This window comes from Salminus brasiliensis, chromosome 14, assembly GCF_030463535.1.
Source record: "Salminus brasiliensis chromosome 14, fSalBra1.hap2, whole genome shotgun sequence".
Taxonomy (NCBI): domain Eukaryota; kingdom Metazoa; phylum Chordata; class Actinopteri; order Characiformes; family Bryconidae; genus Salminus; species Salminus brasiliensis.
The window spans coordinates 11,974,144-11,994,286 of NC_132891.1; the positions used below are offsets into that span (position 1 = coordinate 11,974,144).

At 41.6% G+C, this 20,143-nt stretch overlaps 1 protein-coding gene across 3 annotated transcripts in view; it reads left to right on the forward strand.

The window, feature by feature from the left end:
- The first annotated feature begins 541 nt into the window (after positions 1 to 541).
- Positions 542 to 20,143, forward strand: part of vps13d (vacuolar protein sorting 13 homolog D) — a 45,652-nt gene continuing 26,050 nt past the window's right edge. For 2 of the 3 annotated variants that reach the window (XM_072697451.1, XM_072697454.1), the window contains exons 1-36: positions 542 to 974; positions 2,046 to 2,245; positions 2,327 to 2,404; positions 3,008 to 3,198; positions 3,302 to 3,382; positions 3,489 to 3,605; positions 4,096 to 4,200; positions 4,352 to 4,522; positions 4,687 to 4,787; positions 5,258 to 5,426; positions 5,564 to 5,665; positions 5,991 to 6,192; positions 6,329 to 6,511; positions 6,591 to 6,721; positions 6,827 to 6,893; positions 7,001 to 7,180; positions 7,296 to 7,426; positions 7,525 to 7,657; positions 7,759 to 10,008; positions 10,522 to 10,673; positions 10,773 to 11,870; positions 11,958 to 12,048; positions 12,140 to 12,266; positions 12,360 to 12,540; positions 14,097 to 14,321; positions 15,551 to 15,710; positions 15,811 to 16,024; positions 16,478 to 16,649; positions 17,013 to 17,128; positions 17,535 to 17,750; positions 17,884 to 18,155; positions 18,271 to 18,404; positions 18,510 to 18,665; positions 18,806 to 19,004; positions 19,405 to 19,479; positions 19,651 to 19,848. In XM_072697451.1, the coding sequence (XP_072553552.1) occupies positions 2,149 to 2,245; positions 2,327 to 2,404; positions 3,008 to 3,198; positions 3,302 to 3,382; positions 3,489 to 3,605; positions 4,096 to 4,200; positions 4,352 to 4,522; positions 4,687 to 4,787; positions 5,258 to 5,426; positions 5,564 to 5,665; positions 5,991 to 6,192; positions 6,329 to 6,511; positions 6,591 to 6,721; positions 6,827 to 6,893; positions 7,001 to 7,180; positions 7,296 to 7,426; positions 7,525 to 7,657; positions 7,759 to 10,008; positions 10,522 to 10,673; positions 10,773 to 11,870; positions 11,958 to 12,048; positions 12,140 to 12,266; positions 12,360 to 12,540; positions 14,097 to 14,321; positions 15,551 to 15,710; positions 15,811 to 16,024; positions 16,478 to 16,649; positions 17,013 to 17,128; positions 17,535 to 17,750; positions 17,884 to 18,155; positions 18,271 to 18,404; positions 18,510 to 18,665; positions 18,806 to 19,004; positions 19,405 to 19,479; positions 19,651 to 19,848 (8,275 nt within the window). In that variant the 5' untranslated portion in view covers positions 542 to 974; positions 2,046 to 2,148. The remainder of the gene's footprint in view (positions 975 to 2,045; positions 2,246 to 2,326; positions 2,405 to 3,007; positions 3,199 to 3,301; positions 3,383 to 3,488; positions 3,606 to 4,095; positions 4,201 to 4,351; positions 4,523 to 4,686; positions 4,788 to 5,257; positions 5,427 to 5,563; positions 5,666 to 5,990; positions 6,193 to 6,328; positions 6,512 to 6,590; positions 6,722 to 6,826; positions 6,894 to 7,000; positions 7,181 to 7,295; positions 7,427 to 7,524; positions 7,658 to 7,758; positions 10,009 to 10,521; positions 10,674 to 10,772; positions 11,871 to 11,957; positions 12,049 to 12,139; positions 12,267 to 12,359; positions 12,541 to 14,096; positions 14,322 to 15,550; positions 15,711 to 15,810; positions 16,025 to 16,477; positions 16,650 to 17,012; positions 17,129 to 17,534; positions 17,751 to 17,883; positions 18,156 to 18,270; positions 18,405 to 18,509; positions 18,666 to 18,805; positions 19,005 to 19,404; positions 19,480 to 19,650; positions 19,849 to 20,143) is intronic. The other variant, XM_072697452.1, reaches the window with a different exon arrangement.

A 20,143-nucleotide genomic window follows, 5' to 3' on the forward strand; every position in this document is an offset into this window, starting at 1 on the left:
CCGAAACGTGCGAAACCCTTAACACTTTTCTCTGATTTAATAAATTATTTTGGTTTAATTAATCGTTCCCTCAATTTAATAAAAGTGTTCCTTCGATTTAAAAATCTGGCATTTCAACTAAGGGCGATTTATTAAATTAAAGGAACAATTTACTACATCAAAAAGAAACGGTTAATGTCTCTAAATATTATGTTTTCTACCGAGATACTTCAGGGGCTCCGTAATAGCGTCGTCAACACCGACCACAGGCATTTGTGCACGTAGCTACTACAAATAAGGTTGGATTCAGTAGACTAGTGAATCGTGTCGAAACGAGCCGGTTCAGATGGACGATTCGGACAGCGCTGTTGGCTTGTTCCAGGAAACTCCGAGCTTGTGTCAGTTTGACATGGGGCTGAGCCATAAACACAAAGCGCGCTGAGACGCTAAATAAAGTTGGCAGATAGCTCGGCTAAACCGCGTCGGCTAAGACCAAGCGGCCAGTGCAGTAGACGTTGAAGAGACGAGGCCAACTGAGTCGCTGAAACCAGTTGTACGTTAGCTATGTTTAGAAAGTTGTTGGTTGGCCAGCCAGCTATGCTAAAGCAGCTAACAGGCTAAGTGTAGCAGCAGGCTGCAACCTTTGCCCTCGTAGCTTTCGCTCACCATCGCCGTGGAGTTGCTTTGCCTGCCGTGTGTTTGCTTGTCAGTCCGCCTTTGTCACGGTGAGAGCTGTCAACCCCGGGCTGTAATATGAGGAGGCGGCGAGGACCACGCTAACGAGCGCCCAGACTAACTTCTGTTTACATGTTGTTTCTTTTTCGGTTTCGGTGCGCAGTGTAACTTGGTTGAAGCTGGACTCAACAGCTGGTTTTGTGTATACTAGCTACATGTCTTGTCAGCTCGTTACCGACTTAACGTAGCTAGCTAGCTAAGCTACATGCGGATTTAAGCGCCCCCAAACTGCTCACTTGCACGCCTGGCCCAAAACAATGGTAAGCAGACCATCAGACTATAACAGCTTCGGTTTGTTCAGGGCTAAAAGTTAGCTAGCTAGCTAACCACAAGCGCAATGTTTGACAGTCCTGTTTCTGCTCGACACTGAATTTACTAATTTGCTGTCCGTCTGTGTGCTCGCCAGTGGCTAAAGATAAAGGCAGTCAGACGTTAGCATGTGTTGTGCCAGCTTGGTAGCTAGCTAGCTGGTTTAGCTGTCATTGGGTCTGGCTGCTGGTTCTGTATGTTATATATATATAGATGGAGACTGTATCTCTTCTGTTCATGCGTGTAGCATACTATCAGCTCTTGCCACAGCCTGGTGTCCTGTGTTCTGCTTAGCTTCGCTGACTGTTTTATGGTCTTCTTAAGAATTAGACTGTGTAAAAGTCCCAGACCACTGTGTATTTGTTTAATATCCAGGCAGAATGGCATGTAAGTGTGAGGCATTTATTTTTTAACTTGAATGATTATCTGCTTCTCATCATCCAAGTAATGCCAAACACACTCCGTATTGTTGAAGTCTGGTGATTAGTCTGCTGTTCTGAGAACTGCAGCAGTTTCATGTATAAATCTGTTGTTATTGTTTTTCTCAGAAAGAGCTTCTTGATCAGCTCCCCATCATTTCAGACCCACCGCACTGAGTTGTCTTTTTCACAGTAGAAGGATGGATGGACACACCAGTGGATTTTTATCAGATCTGAAGTGAAAGTGGAACCTGACTGTCTTTAGTGTCTTGAAGCTCAAAGTTATAGTTGCAGATTATCTGACAGGGGCAGTTTAGGTGGTCTACCAGGGTGGATTACGTGGATGGATAACTCTTGTCTGTATTTTTAAGTCGCTTTTTTGGCCCATTTTTTCAAAACCTCAGTATCTTCCTTATACAGCTGATCACCTCGGAAAATGATTAGCTTGTATTTAATGGCCATATTGACTTCAAATTAAATAAATGAAAAGTTGTCTCTGACGTTTGCACCGTATTGTATAATTATATTCTGTATGACGTAGGACATCGATTTAGTATAACTGGTATGCAAATTTTAATATCTGCCTTTTTTTTGTTTTGCTAGACTTCAAATGACCGCAGTAAGCATTCAGTGTGATCATTGCCATCGAAGATCCCCTCCTATTTATCCCCACCACAGCCCAGCCCCTCCTCCCTGACCTCTCATAATGTTGGAGGGACTTGTTGCCTGGGTCCTCAACACATACCTGGGCAAATATGTCAGCAATCTTAACACTGACCAGCTTTCTGTCGCTCTCCTCAAAGGTATGTTGGTGTGTGGGCAAGCTGTTTGTATTAATATAGCATTTCAGAAAATAAGTGATTGGCTTTTCATTTGTGTTCCAGGAGCGGTAGAACTTGAGAATCTCCCTCTTAGGAAAGATGCCCTGAGAGAGTTCGATCTGCCCTTTGAGGTCAAAGCAGGTAACAGTTATTTGATGGTATTTTATGTAAGTGAATAGATGTCAAATAATCTGTGTTGTCATCTGTAACATAACTTTGAATTTGTTCATGTAAACAAAGAAGTACTAAATAAGGAAGATCAGGACTTTCTGGTTTGGTGACCCTGAAGAGCATGTCTGCTCTGTTGTTCTGAAAAATGTTTAACTTTGACTTACAGAAGTGTTCAAATTCTTTAAAGTATTGTTAAAGACTGCTGAGCATGAAATAATTAGGGATGCGCCGATCAGGTTATTTGCCCCCAAATCCAAGTCTCTTAATGCTGAGAATCCACCAATACCAGTCCGATATGATCTTTGTGTTTATATAAATAATACAGCCACACAGTTTAGATAAGATGTGCTGCTGATTAATACTGAAGTAAAGTCCCATTATTTTTAGTAGCAGACATTCTGGACTGATTTGTGTAGTTTAGTAGACTCTTCTCTTAAAATAACTGTTTCATAGGGTGTTTATAATACCTTATAATCCAGTCTGACTTGCCTCCCTGACCATTCAGGTCCCAGTGCCTATCCCATAATTTCTTATAATCCTTTACGCTTATTTTAAATTTTCAAATTTGTGCAGGCTTCATTGGGAAGATCGTGCTTCAGATCCCCTTCTATCGACCTCATAGTGACCCATGGGTCATCTCCATGTCCCAGCTGAATCTTATTATTGGCCCTGCGCACCCTCAGGATTACGATGAGGCACAGGAAAAGGAAGTCGAGCGGGAGCTAAAGAAACAGCTGCTTAAAGCCTTGGAGGACAAATGGAAGGTAGTTAAGCATAGGCTTTGAAAATGGGCAAACAGAAAGTGAAAGCAGTGTAAGTGTAAGTGTAAATTGTCTTTGTGTGAATAATTCTGTCTTTGTCATTCAGAGTGAATGTGAGCAGAAAGGAGAATCATACTGGTACTCTGTCACTGCCTCTGTGGTCACCAGAATAGTTGAGAATATTGAGGTAACTCCTTGGCCCATATGGTCTGTTTGCTGTTAATTAGAAAATTCATTTGTAAAATATTTTAGGTGATTGTAATTTGAATGTAATGACATTTCTCTGTCTACAGCTGAAGATTCAAGGTGTGCACTTAAGGTTCGAGGATAACTTCTCCAACCCAGAAAAACCATTCGCCTTTGGAGTTTGTATTAAGAATGTGTCAGCACATAACCCATCTAAAGAACTGGTAAGATGAACAGTAGATGTTGGTATTAATGCTGGGAACCAGTCTGAAAAAGTTTAAATGACTAAAATGTAAGGTTTCTATTTAAATCACTGAAATAATCATTTTTATTAACATGTTCCAATATTCCATTAGTGTAACACACATTGACTTGCAGAAACAATCCTTTTCCAGCTTTTCAGTGTCTTACTTTATTAATTAATTAATTAATTTACTTTATTCATTACTGAAAAACATTGACAGCCATGTAGTTTTTTTTCTGTTTCCTTATTTGTTATATAATAATATACAATAATAAGAAAGAGATATGTGTGGTTATGGTAAATTAATAACCTCCTGTAAAGCTCCCATTTATCTTAAATAATATAATTCCTAATCTGCATTATGTTTATGATGCTCAAATATTTGGTCACACGGTTTTTGTATGAGGGACACTGTTGGATAGGCAAATTATAACACGTCTGTCTTACACAGTGAAATTCTGTGTTCACAGGCTCAGAAGCTCATGCGACAGAAGCAGTTGGAAATCGAGGAGTTCAGTGTGTACTGGGACACCAAGTGCACTATGCTTGGGGATCTTCCGCCAGCTGAAATACAGGTTGAAATACAGAGATGTTAATTGATGTCAGAATAATGTCTGCTGTATAAAATAACCCTCTGGTTTTTGTTTCAAAACTGCAAAAATGTCTCAGGACTCTCACTGATGTGGAATAGTTATCCCTTGACCTCCATTCTTTATTGCAATACAGGAGAGCATGACTGCATGCATGCAGAGCCGAGAGCATCAGTACATATTTGAGCCGGTGTGTGCTTCTGTGCTGCTGAGGAGGAATGCCTCTAAAGAGCCACTGCGCTCTCGCAGTACCCCACGCATTGAGGGTCAGGTGCAGCTGGAGCCTCTGTCATTGCATCTCTCGCAGGTACTGCTCGGCCCAGCACTGAGGCACTGCTGTGACATGCAGTGGTAGCTTTACCTCATAATTTGACATTTTAAATGTGTTAACTGTCATTTAATAATTTAAACTCGCTATTTTAAGTTCTTTATTTATGCTTATAATTTTGATGGTATTTAACACAATAACAGGTCCAGTATCAGCAGATCATGGCTTTTCTCAAAGAGCTTGACAGGAGAGAGAGGGAAATGCTTTTCCGCAAGTGGAGACCCAAAGTCCCTGTTTCAGGAAAGTAAGGGATACAGTGTTATTTATACACTCTATATCCAAATGTTTGTGGACACCCCTTTTAAGGAATACATTAAGCCACTTTTAGTTGCACCCATTTCTGACACAGATAGAATAAGAATCACTGAAGCAGATAAACATGAACCTGTTGGCACCATACCAAATGCCAGGTGTGGGCTAGAGGGGTATATAGCCCCCCAGAATTGAGCTGTGGAGAAGTGGAACTGTGTTCTCTGGAATGATGGTGCTCCAGCCAATGCTTTTGGAATGAGCTAGGGGGTGAGGAGGGCTGGTGATCATCCAACATTCTGATCTCATTAATGCTTTTGTTGCTGAATGCAGTCAGATTCAAATGAATGAATGAGCAAATGTCCCAGCATTTTGTCTATATAGTGTATGTTTTTAATTGTTTCCTTTGGTGAAGAAAATAAAAACTATTTTGTAGTGTTTTAAATGGCTCTGTGTTTGTCGTAGTTGCCGCCAGTGGTGGATGTTTGCCATCAGTGCTAACCTAGATGAGATCAGGGAGAAGCGGAGGCGGGGGAACTGGGACTTTGCCCTTCAGCGAGCGCGCGATGCTCAACTCTACACTAGCCTTTATCGCCAGAGGCTTAAAGGAGTTACTCTGAGTCCACAGGAGGAGGTAAAACACCCTCATTAGACTTATAGACTTAATGGCTTGAAAGAATGATCTCCACTAGGCTTGCTACTGGTCCTGTTCAGTGTCGTGTATGTTCATACACTGTGTTGTTTTACATATGCATTGTCTCCCATAAACAGAGTGAGTTTGAGAGGATTGAAGATGAGCAGACCCTGGAGGAATTGCAGAGTCTAAGGGAAATCGTTCATGACTCTTTTCGCAAGCAAGAGGAAATCGCAGAGGCAAGCGATGAAATGTGTTTTTCAGGTTTAAAGAGCATTAAGTAAGAGCAAAGCCCTTGTAGTCATGCAAAATGGTTGTTTTGACATTTAACAACAGTGTGTATGACACTGTCCCACCAGTTCTGCAACTTTGTTTACTTGTTTTTGTCATTTGTTGTTCTTGCCAGATAAAAATTCAGTTTTTCAGGGCAAACGATAGGGCCGCGACTACAGTGGTTGTAACGAAAGTGTTGAAAAGAGAGTTGTATTGAGAGCCAGTTGTTCACCTTGAAAATGCTGTACCGGTAATTGGTGTCCACCACTTTCCATTGCATTCAATTGACAGAGTGTAAGAGAGCCCATGTCAGAACCAACAGCGTCATCCCCTGCCAGTTCCATTCCAAGGAGTGGCAGTTCAGGTATGATTCAGTACCTACAGTCCTGGTTCCCTGGATGGGGTGGTTGGTATGGAAGTGCTGAGAGGGGGCCAGATGGGCAGCCAGTAACAGATGACCTTATGCCAGGAACTGCTCAGTGGGATATTCTGAGTGAGTTATATGTGCACGTCATGTGTTATACAAATACAATAAATTTTTTTTTTTTAATTAAAATACATTTTAAACAATTTATAAATAAATACTGTTACAAACTTTATGTAAGATTGGCTGTTCTTGCTATCCACAGCTGAAACAGATGATCTCTTCGACCCTTTGGAAGACTCTCAAACTCTCAACACTTTTACCAGGCGGGACCATCTCTTTGCACGTCTGGATTTCTTTCTTGAAAAGGCAGCTGTCACTCTTTTCCAGCAGGATAAGTTAAATCCATTGTCCAGTGAGAGCGGGGTGATTCAGTTGGAGTTTTCAGGTACAGCAAATGCCCTGTAATGTGCTACATGAACTGTAACCCACATTTTTAATGCTAAATATTTTGCGTTTACTTGCAGGGGTGAAGATTGGCATTGAGTCTCTGCCCCGCTCAGAGTCTTCTCTGCTCTCTGTGAAGCTTGGAGGGTTATTTCTCAGAGACTTGACCACCCAGGGTTCTATATTCCCGGTCCTGGTATCACCAAAACCGGTGAGTTTCTGAATGTGAAAGTTGAAGCTATTTCTGCATTGCTTTTTTTTTTTTTTCCCTTTTCCTCTTTTTTTAATTTCCCCTTAACTTCTCCCTTCATTTTAGGACAAGGTTCCTGTTGCCATCAATCAGACTTTTGGACAGGGTAACAGTACAGACAAAAGCAGCATAGGTGAGTAGCTTCTGCAGAGGGAACCCAGTTTGGGTGACTATTTAAAAAAATAATAATAAAGGTGAACCTTGTGCCAGTTGGCCAAAATATTTTTGGATCTTTTTCAGCTGCTGATACGGAGTCTTCTGCATCCCCTGTCTTTGAGATGATCTATGAGCGTAATCCAATAAGGAGCAAATTTGAGAGGAGACTGGAGGTCAATACTAGTCCTCTGAATATTATCTACAACCCTCAGGCTATCAAGAAAGTTGCTGACTTTTTCTACAAGGGACGAGTTCACACCTCAGGTAGGCGTTTATTAGCGTCAGTTGTTTGAAGTTCTTTTTTTTTTCTTTTTTTTATTAGTCAATGCTAATTCTTTAATACTGATTGTATTGGATATTTAAATGAAATTTGTTTCAGGGTTTGGATATCAGTCTGAGCTAGAATTGAGAGTGGCTGAGGCAGCAAGGAGACAGTACAACAAGCTCAAAATGCAGACAAAAGCTGAAATCCGGCAGACCATAGACCAGCTTCTAGTTGGAGAGTTCATTGTGAGAAACCACAACACATAATATTGTTTCATAATTGGTAACCTGTGTTTGGGTTTTTGAATCATTTAGTACAACCTTTGTTTTTCCTTCCACTATAGGAGAATAGTAAGCGCTGGACTATGAAACTGGATATATGTGCCCCTCAAGTTATATTCCCAGATGATTTTCAGTCTGATGACCCTATGTTAGTGGTAGTTGATCTTGGTCGTATTCTTCTTACCAATTCACAAGGTAAGGATTGTGAAAATGTGCACAGCTTTTTTCTTGGTTGCTGGCTAGTCCAGTTAACTTTGATGGATCTGATATAATGTTTTTTTTTCTTGTAATTACAGATGATCTTCAAACCAAGTCCAAAGCCTCTCCATCAGACGGAGATGAGTTAAGTGATGAGGAATACCAGACTCCTCTAGCAACACCTCCACCTGAATCCGAGATTGATTTTAAAGAGCAGGAGAAGACCTTGGACCTCTCTAGCCTTAAATCTGCAGAGGGAACCCAGTCTTTCAGCAGGATCTTATATGAAAAGTACTCCTTATCTTTTAATGACCTGCAGATTATGGTTGGTCGCTACAAAGACAATTGGAAACATCTGCAGGAGAGTGAAGTAGGGCCCACCCATGTAGTGGAGAAATTCAATGTTCTCCTACAGCTGGAACAGAGGCTGCGTTACACCTCAGACCCTCAGCTGCCTGGGGCAGTTCTGTCAGGGACTTTACCAGACCTGAAAGTGCACATCAACCTGGAGAAGATGACTGCACTGAGAAGCTGTCTGGCTAGGCTGAGTAGTCCAGGTGCAGATGAGAGCAGAGGTGAAAAGGCAGAAATCCTCAAGTCTCCTGATCCTTTAACACTCCGCCATGAAAAGATTTTTCAGAGGGAGGACAGCCAGTGGAAACTCCAGGGGTCTGACAAAAATCTCACAAAGAGTGTGATGACCCTTGAGCAACACACACGGGAGGTTCTAGTCGAATCCAGGCTCCTCCTTGCAGAATTCAACATTAACTACATGCAGCTTGGTGTTGAAAGTGGAGGGCGGTATATATCCGTCCTAAAGGTGTTTGGTACAAATGCTCATTTTGTGAAGCGGCCTTATGATGCTGAGGTCTCCCTTACAGTCCATGGTCTTCTACTGGTGGATACCTTGCAGACATATGGCTCTGACTTTGACCTGCTGGTGGCATCTCATAAACACCTCAGTTTTGATGTGCCCACTGGCAGTTTAAGAGAGAGCCAACCTGCATCACCAGTTTCACAAGATGGGAAGTCTCCAGAGCCTTCAGAACTGGGTATGCCTTTTGACAAAGTATCTCCACTCAGCTCGTTTCTTAGAGACCAGGAGGCCCTCATTAAACTGGAATATCAGTTTGTCAGCTCTGACTGTCCATCCATGAACTTGGATAGCTCCCTTCAGGTTACCTCCATGCAGGTCAACAACTTGGATATTATTCTCAACCCTGAAACTATTGTAGAGCTGCTTAAATTTCTCCAGCAATCCTTTCCCAAAGAAGAAAGCACTTGGACTCCCTCAACACCTCAACCACTACTACTGCCCAATGGACAGGACCAAGACGAGACCTATCAGTCTACATATGATCAGAATAAAGAGTTGACTGTAGAAATCCATAGACTAAATTTGCTGCTTTTGCGAACAGTTTCAACTGGAACTGTCTTGGGTGGCGAAAAAAGGGGCATGAAAATTGCCACAGCCAGTATAAATGGGACTAAGGTCAATGTATCAATGGGGAGTCGCCTGGATATCAACGGCTCCTTGGGATGCATCCAGCTTTTGGACTTAACTCAGGAAGGTGGACGAGGCCAGTTTGTGGTCAGTATAGGAAATATAGAAGATGACCCCTCTGCAGAGGTTTCTGGATTAACAATCCCTACTTCTGGATTAACTTCTTCTGAGGCTTTAAATTTCTGCCTTTTGGAAAAGTCACAAGGAGAGTGTTCTCTAGAGCTTCATATGGCATCATTGCACTACAACCACTCGGCCAAGTTCTTGAAAGAGCTCAGTCTTTCTGCCAATGAGGTAGAGGACAACTTTCGCTCCATGCTGAAGACGGCTGCTACCAAAGTGTCCTCTGTGCTGGCTACAAAAACAGCAGAATACAGTGGAATGGTATCTCTGTTTGAGACCCCATCCAGGCGATCTAGATCACAGAGTCAGTGCAACTGGACACTGGACCCCTTTGAAGATGAAATGGATCTTACAGATGCTAAAGCAGAACCAAGCTTGGACTCCTTTCTGGTCAAACTTACTCTAAATGTCAGTATAGAATCTCCTGTTGTGTCCATTCCTCGGAAGCCTGGTCACCCAGAGCTTCTTGTTGGTCACTTAGGAAGCATTACCATTCAGAACTTTGTTGCTGGTCAGGACTCAGAGGGGGAGAAATTACAGGTTGAAGTTAAGGATATAAGGCTGTATTCTGTCAATACAAGCCACCTAGTCCTGAGAAAAGGACCTCGCCTTGACAGCAGTGTGAGCTCTAGTCAGTCACCCTCTCATAACAGCACTGTCAACTTTGAGGAGCAACAGTTTACTCGCCATGACTTCTTTGAGTATCTAAGTCGTGGAAAAGGTGAGACTGTTTACCTTTGTGATTGTGGTAATACTGGCAGAATTCTTTAGATGTAGCTCCAGATAGGTGCGTTTTTGCCAAATTATCTCTTTGGAACTGTTACACATGGCATTAACTTGCGTTTCAGCCTGCTCCAGGAGAATGTAACAGTTTAGAGTAATGGGTTTCTACAACACAGTGGAACAGTAGCTGGTACTCGCCATCAAGAAAATGACTATTTAAACCGTGAGGGAACAAACTCTGTAATACTGCTCTCACCTATATTTATATATCTCACCGGTATTTAATTTTGGCTTATTTTTTAATTTAAACAAAATTAGAGAGGGCTTTAAGTAGAGACATTCAAGACATTTCATATGGGCCTACCTGTCTGTTTTGAAGATGGCAGATGTGATAGTACCATGTCAGCCCTTAACTGAAAGTATATGATGTATTACTTATGTATCACATTTAAAACTTTTTGCTGCAGTACATGTTTACGCCAGTAATGTTCATGTTTTCTTATCTGCTTAGCATTTCACATTCTAAAAGACACCACCATTCAGTGTACTCTGGAAAAAGTACCCATAGATGAGGACACACAGTTCACCTTTCTGTCATGTGATGAACCATACCACAGTACAGGATTACTGAGAGTTGAGGGCAAATTTGTAAATGCTGTGCAGGTAAAGTAGTCTGGTAAAATTGGAAGATCAATGCCAGTTAATTCATCTGCGCTTCTCTGAATTTTTGCATTTTTCTTTCTTTGTTAATTTCTTTTTCAGGTTTTCCTCTGTAAACCTGTGTATGAACAGGTTCTTCAAACTTTAGATAACCTGTCATTGATTGAAGACCAGAGATCAACTCCCAGTCAGCCACCAACTCCCCCACCCCCTACACCCTCCTCTACCAAACCGCATCGCTTCCCTGATCTACAGGGTGGGTTGTTTGCCCGTGATCCCCCTCTTATTGGATTGTCTTACTCTTCGATATCATCTTCCCTCTCAACACCACTCCCCCTCCAGAACTCCAGCCCTCCTCTCCAGCCTCCCTCCTTCACCCAGGTCAGAGTCACCTTCAAAGTGTCTGAGCTCCAGGTGCAGCTGAGTGCAGACCTCAGCCAAGGATCTCAGGGCCTCGTCAGTCTGCGCTTCCAGGACCTGGAAGGAGACTTCGTTAAGGACCATCCTCACTCTCTGTCAGTCCAGCTGGCCCTTCGTTCCCTGCTAATGGAAGACCTTCTGGAGCAAAATCCAGAGTCCAAGCACAAGCACCTCATGGTTTCTAGAGGTGCCCCAAAACCGTCTACCTTCAGCCCTAAAGAATACCTCTCTCAGTCGTGTCCATCGGCATCCAATGCCATGTACCCAGAAATGCCACGCTCACTGCCAGCTCAAATAGAGGAGGCCCAGAATGTCTTCCAGTTTTATCAGAGGCACCCCAGTACTCCTTCAGCATGTAGCCGGAAAAGTAAGAAGGACCCAGACTGCCCCAGCACCCCTCCCCCGTCACCTTCTCGGAATACACCATCCCCTCATCCACCACCAGACTTTGATGACTCTTTGGTTCACATCAATGTGCTTCTGGTGGACAGACGGCACCCTGAGTTTAAGACCCGCTATGGCAGTGTTGGTCGAAGCGTAGATGTAGACTTTAACTGCCTGGATGTTCTCATCACACTTCAAACCTGGGTTGTCATTCTGGACTTCTTTGGGATTGGTTCTACTGCCAATAACCATGCTGTGAAAGTGCCTATTTCTTCTCCTCAGCCCATCCCTGGACACCCACTATACAACATGGCTCCCACTGATTTAGCGGACATGTGCCCTGAAATAAATGAGGAGGAAATGGAGGAGAAGGTCAACACTAAAGTAGACGTGAAGGTAGAGAAATATGTGTTTATTTTCAAGGATGTTTTGTACATGGAAATCCAAATGCAGAGTTAAAATATTGCTGTTCTGCTTTAACAGGTTCATTCTCTGACTCTGGTGTTGAATAAGAAGCCCACCGAGCTTGCTAAAGCTAGCGTCTCAAAATTGTCTACACACTTAGAAATGATTGGTAGGTTCAAAGGTCTTTTGAAAATGTGTATCATTTGACATTTACATAATTTGAGCTATTCCTAACATGTCTATGTTGCATGCCATTTAAGACGGAGATCTTTCCTTGCAAGGAAGCCTGGGCAGTCTGTCACTGATTGACCTAACCCCTCATGGTGACCTGTACAGGGAGCGCTTTACAACACGGGGTGGAGAGGCACTCGTCTTTAACATATACAAGTAATTAACTTTTAATGACTACTTCTACTCCTCCTTCTGCCTTTCAGTGCAACATCGATCATTATAAATACCCTGTTTCAATTCTTTGTGCAGGTATGGAGAGCCTGATCCTTTTTTAGAAAGGGAGTGTGATATGAAGGTGTCTCTGCAGATGGCCTCAGTGCAGTATGTCCACACACAGCGGTTCCAGACTGAGGTGGTGGCTTTTATCCAGCATTTCACTCAGTTACAAGATGTTCTAGGCAGGCAAAGAGCAGCAGTGGAAGGTCAGGCTGTAAGTATGCCATTTTCATTACTTGTTTGTTTAATTTTAATCTTTGGACAGAGAATGTTTGAATGACATTTTCTCCTTGTGTATCTTTGGAATGTGACCTTTTGTAATCAGTGGTTGATTTGTGTTGTTGATTTTAGCTGTCTCAACAGATGCTGTATGTGTATTGGTTACTTCTTGGTTACTCTGTTTTTTAGGATTGCATCAATGGCTGTAAGTGGCAGGAGATGGTAGTTAACTGCAGTTAAAAGAAAAAAAAACAAACAACAAAAATGGATTGCTAATAAATGTCTAGGCCAACCAGGGCAGCAGATAGCTATTCGTAATCGCATTATGTAGCTTTTCTACCTTAAAATAACAACTTCAAAATAAAAAAAAAACAAGTTAGTAGTTATAGTTTAGTTAATTAGTGTTTCAAAATTAAAATTTTCGCTCAAAGTATTTGAGTGAAAAAATAAAAAAGGGATAATTGTCATTATTATGGTTGGTATTATTATTATTATTATTATTATTATTATTACTGTATAATGTGATCTGGACTGTGTGAAGTCATCTTTATGTAACAGGTGTGAAAGCATTCCCTTTTATTCTTTGTTTGAATTGATCGCTGGTAATCCTGAACTGCAGTTCTGCTGAGGTAACAAGGTATTTGAAATCTGCCAGTTGGAGAGGCACCCTGTACCTTCCCTGCAGAGAGGAGGTTACACAGGGAGTTGTCAGCTCCCATTTCTGTCAGGCCACAGATACTGAGCTCTGTCTGCCCACGCTCTAATCTCCTTTCACATGCCTCAAGCCAGGGATCAGGAGCTTCTCATTAGGATGCTCGCAGCTCATATTTAACTGTAGTTCTTAATTGGGTGACATTATTAGAATCAGCAGAGATGCATCTTCTAAAGTTTTCTGTAGTGTAGTCAAGTTTATTTTTGCCACTATATGAGGAAACCTCTCCATGACAATATGATAATTGGATTGTTTATTGCTATCTATTTGAATGTAATACTGCTTTGTTAGCTGTGTTTATATTTATTTGTGTATTTATTTATTTTAGTGTTTTAGTTAAGGAGTGCTTTGCTTTACTTTTTAAACAAATGAACAGCAGAAACCTGCAGTCTTATAGAACTCAAATATTATAATTTTTTTATTTGGTTTTGATTATTGCCTTTTATTTGTAGCATTTTATTGTTAGTTCTCCTCATAACAAAATGTTTCTTGGGTTAAACCGGGTATCACTCATTGTAAACATTGGGCTTGGATGCATTTGATATGTTTGTCAATCAGTATTGTTGCCATATAGTTAAATAGAGGACCCTCATATTGGGTTTCCCAGTGGCACAGCTGTCTAAAGTTTTGCCTTACAATCGGTTGATTAAGAGTTTAGATGCAGACAATTTTATGGCCTGGCCTTCTTTTACAATATATGTATAATATTCAATATACCCTTCACCGTTCATTCAGCCTATTCAGTGTGTCCTATTTAAAAAGGCTATTGTCATATGAGAGAGTTTAGAGTTGGTAACTGTAATCAAATTTTGCAACATTAATCATTCCCTGTCTTGTAGGTCCGTGAGCGCCCCCAGAGAGCCTCTCGCATGCTCTTGGACATTGAGGCAGGGGCTCCTGTCCTCCTGATACCAGAAAGTTCCCGTTCAAAGCGCCTTATAGTGGCCAACTTAGGCCAGCTCAAAGTGCGCAACAGATTCCTGCCTGCAGGCACCCATGGCACCTTCTCTCTCAGAGACAAGGTAGAGAAACTTACCATGGCACATACCTTTTTTCCCTCTCTGGTGAGTCCTGCCACCCCACATGCTTGTCCACTCATACACACATTCAGCCACTCTGCAACCACAGGATGCATCTCGGGAGCACTTTCTCTCTGCTTGGTTGTGTAGGAGAGTGCTCTTTATGGGGAAGTTCTTTATATTCCTGCTTTTTGTCAAAGCCCCAGCCTCCTACAAAACAAAGCTTTGATGAAAGCACTCCATTGATACAGTTCCAGCTTTCTCACTGGGCTTGATTATAAAAGGGTGTTTTAAGTGGACGATTAAAGAGTGGTGGACTTTTTAACATAAAATAACATGTTTTAACTTTTTGTTTCTGAAGAATTTGATTTTGCATGCTAATTCATACAAGGATCCCTCCCACTATAAGGTATCATTCATAGGTGATTTTAGGTTTGAGGTGTATTTCTTTCAATGACTGTTCAGTGAATTACAATTGTCGCTCTTTTAGTGACATACAGCCATATAGAGTCATGTGATAAAATAGGATGCAGCCTGAAAACCTTAAGAATATGGACATTTTCTCTTTGTTTTAACACACAAGAAAGAAAAATGAGGGGAAGACTCATTTTTGCCAGAGAACATCTAAACAAAGGTTTTCTCCTTGCAGACCTTCCATGAGACTTGTGCAATCTCTTTCTGATTGTTCACACTGTTGCTAAAGTGTTCATTCACTTTAGCATCAGATGAGGCAAGAGCTACTTGTAGGTCCCGTGATGACCTTTTAGGATATAAACTAGCTAGGGTGGCCTGACCTGGTCATATTGACAATTGTTTTAATGTACTAATTTTAATAATAAATGTGAGGGTGTCCTTTATTTTTAAGAAATGGGCATTTTTATTAATTACATTTTAATATATATTTTTTATTAGTTTAGTTATATTCCATCCTTCTCTTAATGAAGATCAAATGTCCATATGTTAAAAGAGTACCTCTTATTAGGTGTCTCCTTTTTTCACATGACTGTATCTTTTTACTTATAGTCTGCTACTCTGAGCACACTGTGTGAAAACTATTTTCAGGTGCACGTACAGCATGAAATCAATTTTTCTGCCCTGTTTCATGCTTTGTAATACTGAACAATGCTGTGACAATTTATTCCGCTTCCTTTCCCCCCCTCAAAGTTTACACCTGTGCTCTTTATCTCCAACGTTTGTATTTTCATTTTTTGTTCATTTTGTTTAATTTTTTTCTATAATACCTGTTATTGCTAATTCTTTTTTCTTTCATAAAGGACCAGATGAGAAATGCTCAACCAACCACATCAAAAGCAAGTGAGGAGGCATCAGCCAACAAAGTCAAAGCCTCCAGCACCACACCTTCTGCCTTCACCCTTAGCAGACCCCAGCCTGCCATGGGGTGCACCCCTGGTGCAGATATGCCTTTGAGCCCAGGTAAGTAATTATAAAACTACAGACTAGCATAATTCCATCATTCCCCACAAAGCCATGTGATAATGCTAAATGCAAGATAACCTGTATCTTTTTGTTCTAGAAGATCATGTGTGTCTTCTGGACTGCATTGCCCTGGATCTGGAGGAGATGGACTTATTTGCTGCAGAGCGGCTGCCATGTGAACCATGGGACAGTGGAGGGAAGCACCTGGATACTGATTTGGTGTTTACTTCCTACTCAGTGCGTAGAACAGGAGGCAGTCTACTGAAGGAGCGCTGCCGCCTCAAACTTAAAGTAGAGCGTAACCTAGACAAGTAAGCGCAGTCAGTGTCTCAAACAGTATGTTTATTTATTACAGTAGGGCTCTTCAATTTCATTTGCATTATTTCTAATTGTGTAGGTGCTCAAAATAAACCAATTTTGTGTTTATTATGTTATGTGGCTTCTGTCTGGAATAGTGTGTCATGGTGCAATTGTCTTTAACACATTCAGAGATAGTGATTATATGTGTCAATAAATGGGTGTTAGCTGACGCTCTTACAAGGTTCAAGAACGATTGACAAGGTTCCTCGTATTACAGTGTAGTGTTAGGAGTCTTGCCCATGGACTTGATTGGTGTAGCGCAGCATATTCTCCCATAATCGAACGCCCATTCTCTCACATGGTGTAGTAGCTCAATGACCGATTGTGATTAAATCTATTTTGCAACACCATCCACACTTCTTTTCATTTCTTTATCATACATCTCTCCTGCTTCTGTGTTCTAGGGAGTTGAATCATGCGGTCCCAGATATGTCCATCCATGGCAGCCTGTCATCTGTGCACTGCTCCCTGAACCTGGAGAGGTACCAGCTGATCCGTGGCTTGCTGGAGCACAATTTAGGAGAGTCTGTGGAGGAGTTCCTCAGACCCTACAACTTGCAGGATCCCAGTGGCTATGTAAGCTCCTCACTGAAGCCCAGATTTTATATTATGATTTATATCTGTCATTTCTAATGGGAATGTTTTTCTGGTAAAAGTAAGAAAATAATGTATATGTGTACTTTGTAGTTATTATGGCATGTAGTAGAGTTGCCAGTGTAAGCAAGCTTATGTGCCATCTGGTCTCCTATTTCTATTCATAGCTGGCCTAACGTACTAAACACTGTATAACTTTAAAACTACATCCACACATTATTTTATTTGTGTCAGTTGTAGGTAAATCTGCTTTGCAAAATATATTCTGATGGTGAATTAGTCACTCAGGTGAAACGTTTAAAGATTTGTTAATGTCTTCTCCTCCTCTGCATTTTTCACTGACAGACGGTGCTGAGTGGTGACGTTTATACAGGCCTCTCTCTCTTAGTTGACATGATGAATGTCAGTCTGGAGTTACTGGATGGCCCCAAATCCTCTGGGCATAAGCAGTCTTTGGCAAGGTGAGTACAATGATGTATGTAATAAAGGTAGGTTTGTAACTTCTAGGGCTGAGTCTTGGCAAGAACCTGGTTAATACTGTATGTATCATGATACTTGGAGTCCATATATTGCAATACTGGAAGCAAATTTTAGAAAAACTCAGTATAAAAATGCTGCAGTAAGTAAATGAAAGATTTACTGCAAGTTTATGCAATCAGAACAGTGGGATTTGAAGAGATTACAACACTGCTCAGGGTTTAAACACAACATGAAATGAACCACTGTAACTTGTGTAACTATTAATAAAAAGGTCTATATTGCGTCTTTGAGAATCGATACAGTATTGCAAAACAATATTACATTTGTTGATCCCCTATTATATACATTTATGTGTCTGTTTAAAAGGTCTTTTTGTTTTCTTTGTAGGTTTGACTTCATGAAATCCAAGTTGCTGTTTGAGAGTTTTTCCAATGGGTCCAAGTCTGTAAACTTGGTGTCTCATTCACTCCTTGCATACGACACACGCTACAGTGGTGGTTCCTGCAGAGCCACAGAGAGCAAGCACAATGTATTTGACTGCATTCTACAGCCCTCTAGAACTGGCACCAACCGGGCATCCCTGCAGTTGGAGCTGCATTATAGGTGTCTTTTTTTTTTTTTTTTTTTCACATAATAACGACATTGTTATGCTTGAAATAAAGACATTTCACATCTTGGTATACACACGAGATTTGTTAGGCTTTATCTTACAACTTTTAATCTGTCTGTGCCCTAGATCTACCCGGGACTCCTCGTGTTTCACTGTGGTGCTGAATAACCTGCGTGTGTTCCTGATCTTTGACTGGCTCCAACTGGTCAGAGACTTCCTGCACATGCCAGCAGAGAAGGGAGCAGCACCCACCCGTCAGCGCTGGCCCAGTGGAAGCAGTGACCCGGGGACCACAGGTGCCGTCATGCCCAAAACCGTCAAGAGTGGAGTAGTTACAAAACGCTCTACTGTTCCTGTCACCCAGGACAAATATCTGGAGGTGAAGCTCAATGTGACAGGTGAATATTTCAGGACACTGTAATAGGTATTTTTGGTAATGCCTTTTTGGTCATGCAACATAATTTTTTTTTCCCATGGGAAATGAGTGGGCTGCTTGTTTGCTGTTCTGTCCAGGCACAGAGTTTGTGGTTGTGGAAGATTCTTCGTGTTTGGACACCAATGCCATCATCCTGAAGGGCACCACTGTTCTCACCTACAAGCCTCGCCTTCTGGACCGACCCTTTTCTGGCAGCTTGGCTGGCATTGAGGTGAACCTTGTATCTTAGCACTATAACATTTGTAACACTATAGCTAATGTAAATAGGCATGGCTTTGTACTACTCATATTTCTTTCCTTATTCTTGTCTATTCAGGTTTTTTCGTGTCGGCTGGGCAGTGAGCAGGAGACAGCTCTGTCCATTATTGATCCTGTCAATGTGCAGGTGGAGCTCTGTGGTAGCCCTACCTACCAAAGCAGCTCAGGATTGCTGGATGCCTTCAATATAGAGGATTTTCCTCCTTTGCTGGAGGTTAGAGTTCACCTACCTCAGAGTTCAAGTACCTCAGGAGCTTAGTCTAGGACAGCAAAAATTATTCTGTCAGTCTCTCTTGTCAGTTTTCTTTCTTTTAGAACTTATCAGTCCAGCTCTGCATCTCTTTGCCTTCACAGATCCAATTTCCTGCTCTGGATATTCGACTTTCTTACAATGATGTGCAACTCTTCCTGGCTATCGCCAAGTCCATCCCCACCGGATCCCCTAGTCTTGCTGACCCTGCCTCTGCCTCCCAGGCAGCCCCATCCACTGCCAGTCCAGAGACTACCTCTAAACCAAAAGACAGTTTTAGGCATCGCACAGAGGCCTTACTGGGTAGGAGAAAGACAACATTGGAGTGATGCTTGTCAGTTTGAGAGATTCAATGATGAATGATTATCCCCTGCAGAATAAGTCATTAAACAATATAATTGTGACCCAAATTCAGTTACGAGGTACCACATGTGAGTGTAACAGGGTCTTGCTCCATAGCTTGAATTTCCCTTCATGGTAGTGAACCAAATACCAAATAAATTACCATATAATTACCAGTTGCTAGCTTTGATCATGTCTAATGATTATTCATGTATATTTTACACAAAGAGAATGTACCACTGTTAACATTCATTGTTTCTTCATACTTGTTTGGTTAAATCAGTTTAATTACTTGTTAAATCCTTAGATTTAAGGGTGTTTAAAGTTGTGCTCTCTTTCTTTTTCTTGTTTTGTAACTCAGAAAATCAGCTAACACACCTACAGGACCTGGGATTCAGGAAGGAAGACTGCAGACGTGCTCTCATTCACTGCAGAGGTAAAGTGTCCTAATCTTAAGTGCAAATTGTGAGTGCCCTGCTGATTTTAATTGGCCTTCCTTATTAAACTGAAAAGAGAAAATATAGATCTGTAATAGATCAGCTGGGGAATGTAGTGAACAGTATATATATATGTGTGTGTGTGTGTGTGTGTGTGTGTTTTGCTGCAGGCCAGCTGGACCAGGCTGCTACATGGCTGCTAGAGAACGCAGAGAGCATGTCTGGAAGGAGCAGGTCCAACTCTGAATCAGGCTCCCACTCAGCTACCCCTCTCTCTGGTGTGGAGGTCAAGGCAGAGAGCGTGTGCATCTGCTTCATTGATGACTGCCTGGACTGTGACGTCCCTCTGGCGGAGCTCACCTTCTCACGTAAGAGAAAATTTTATTCTTTTAGACCATGGTTGGGAAACTCTGTTCAAGCTGGATGGTTTGATGTTCCTGATCAAGCACACCTGATTCAACTCACCAGGTGTGCTTAATTTAGGTTTAGTAGGTCTATTAGAGCAGAGAAATCATTAAACTGTGAAGACTGTGCTTTATTAGACCTTTTAATGTGGAGAATGCATGTTAGATCAGGCCAGTGCGAGGCTCATTATTAAGTTATATTCAAGCACATCTGTTTTAAAATCATTGTTTTCTTATGCCTTGTCAGCTTGAACTATCA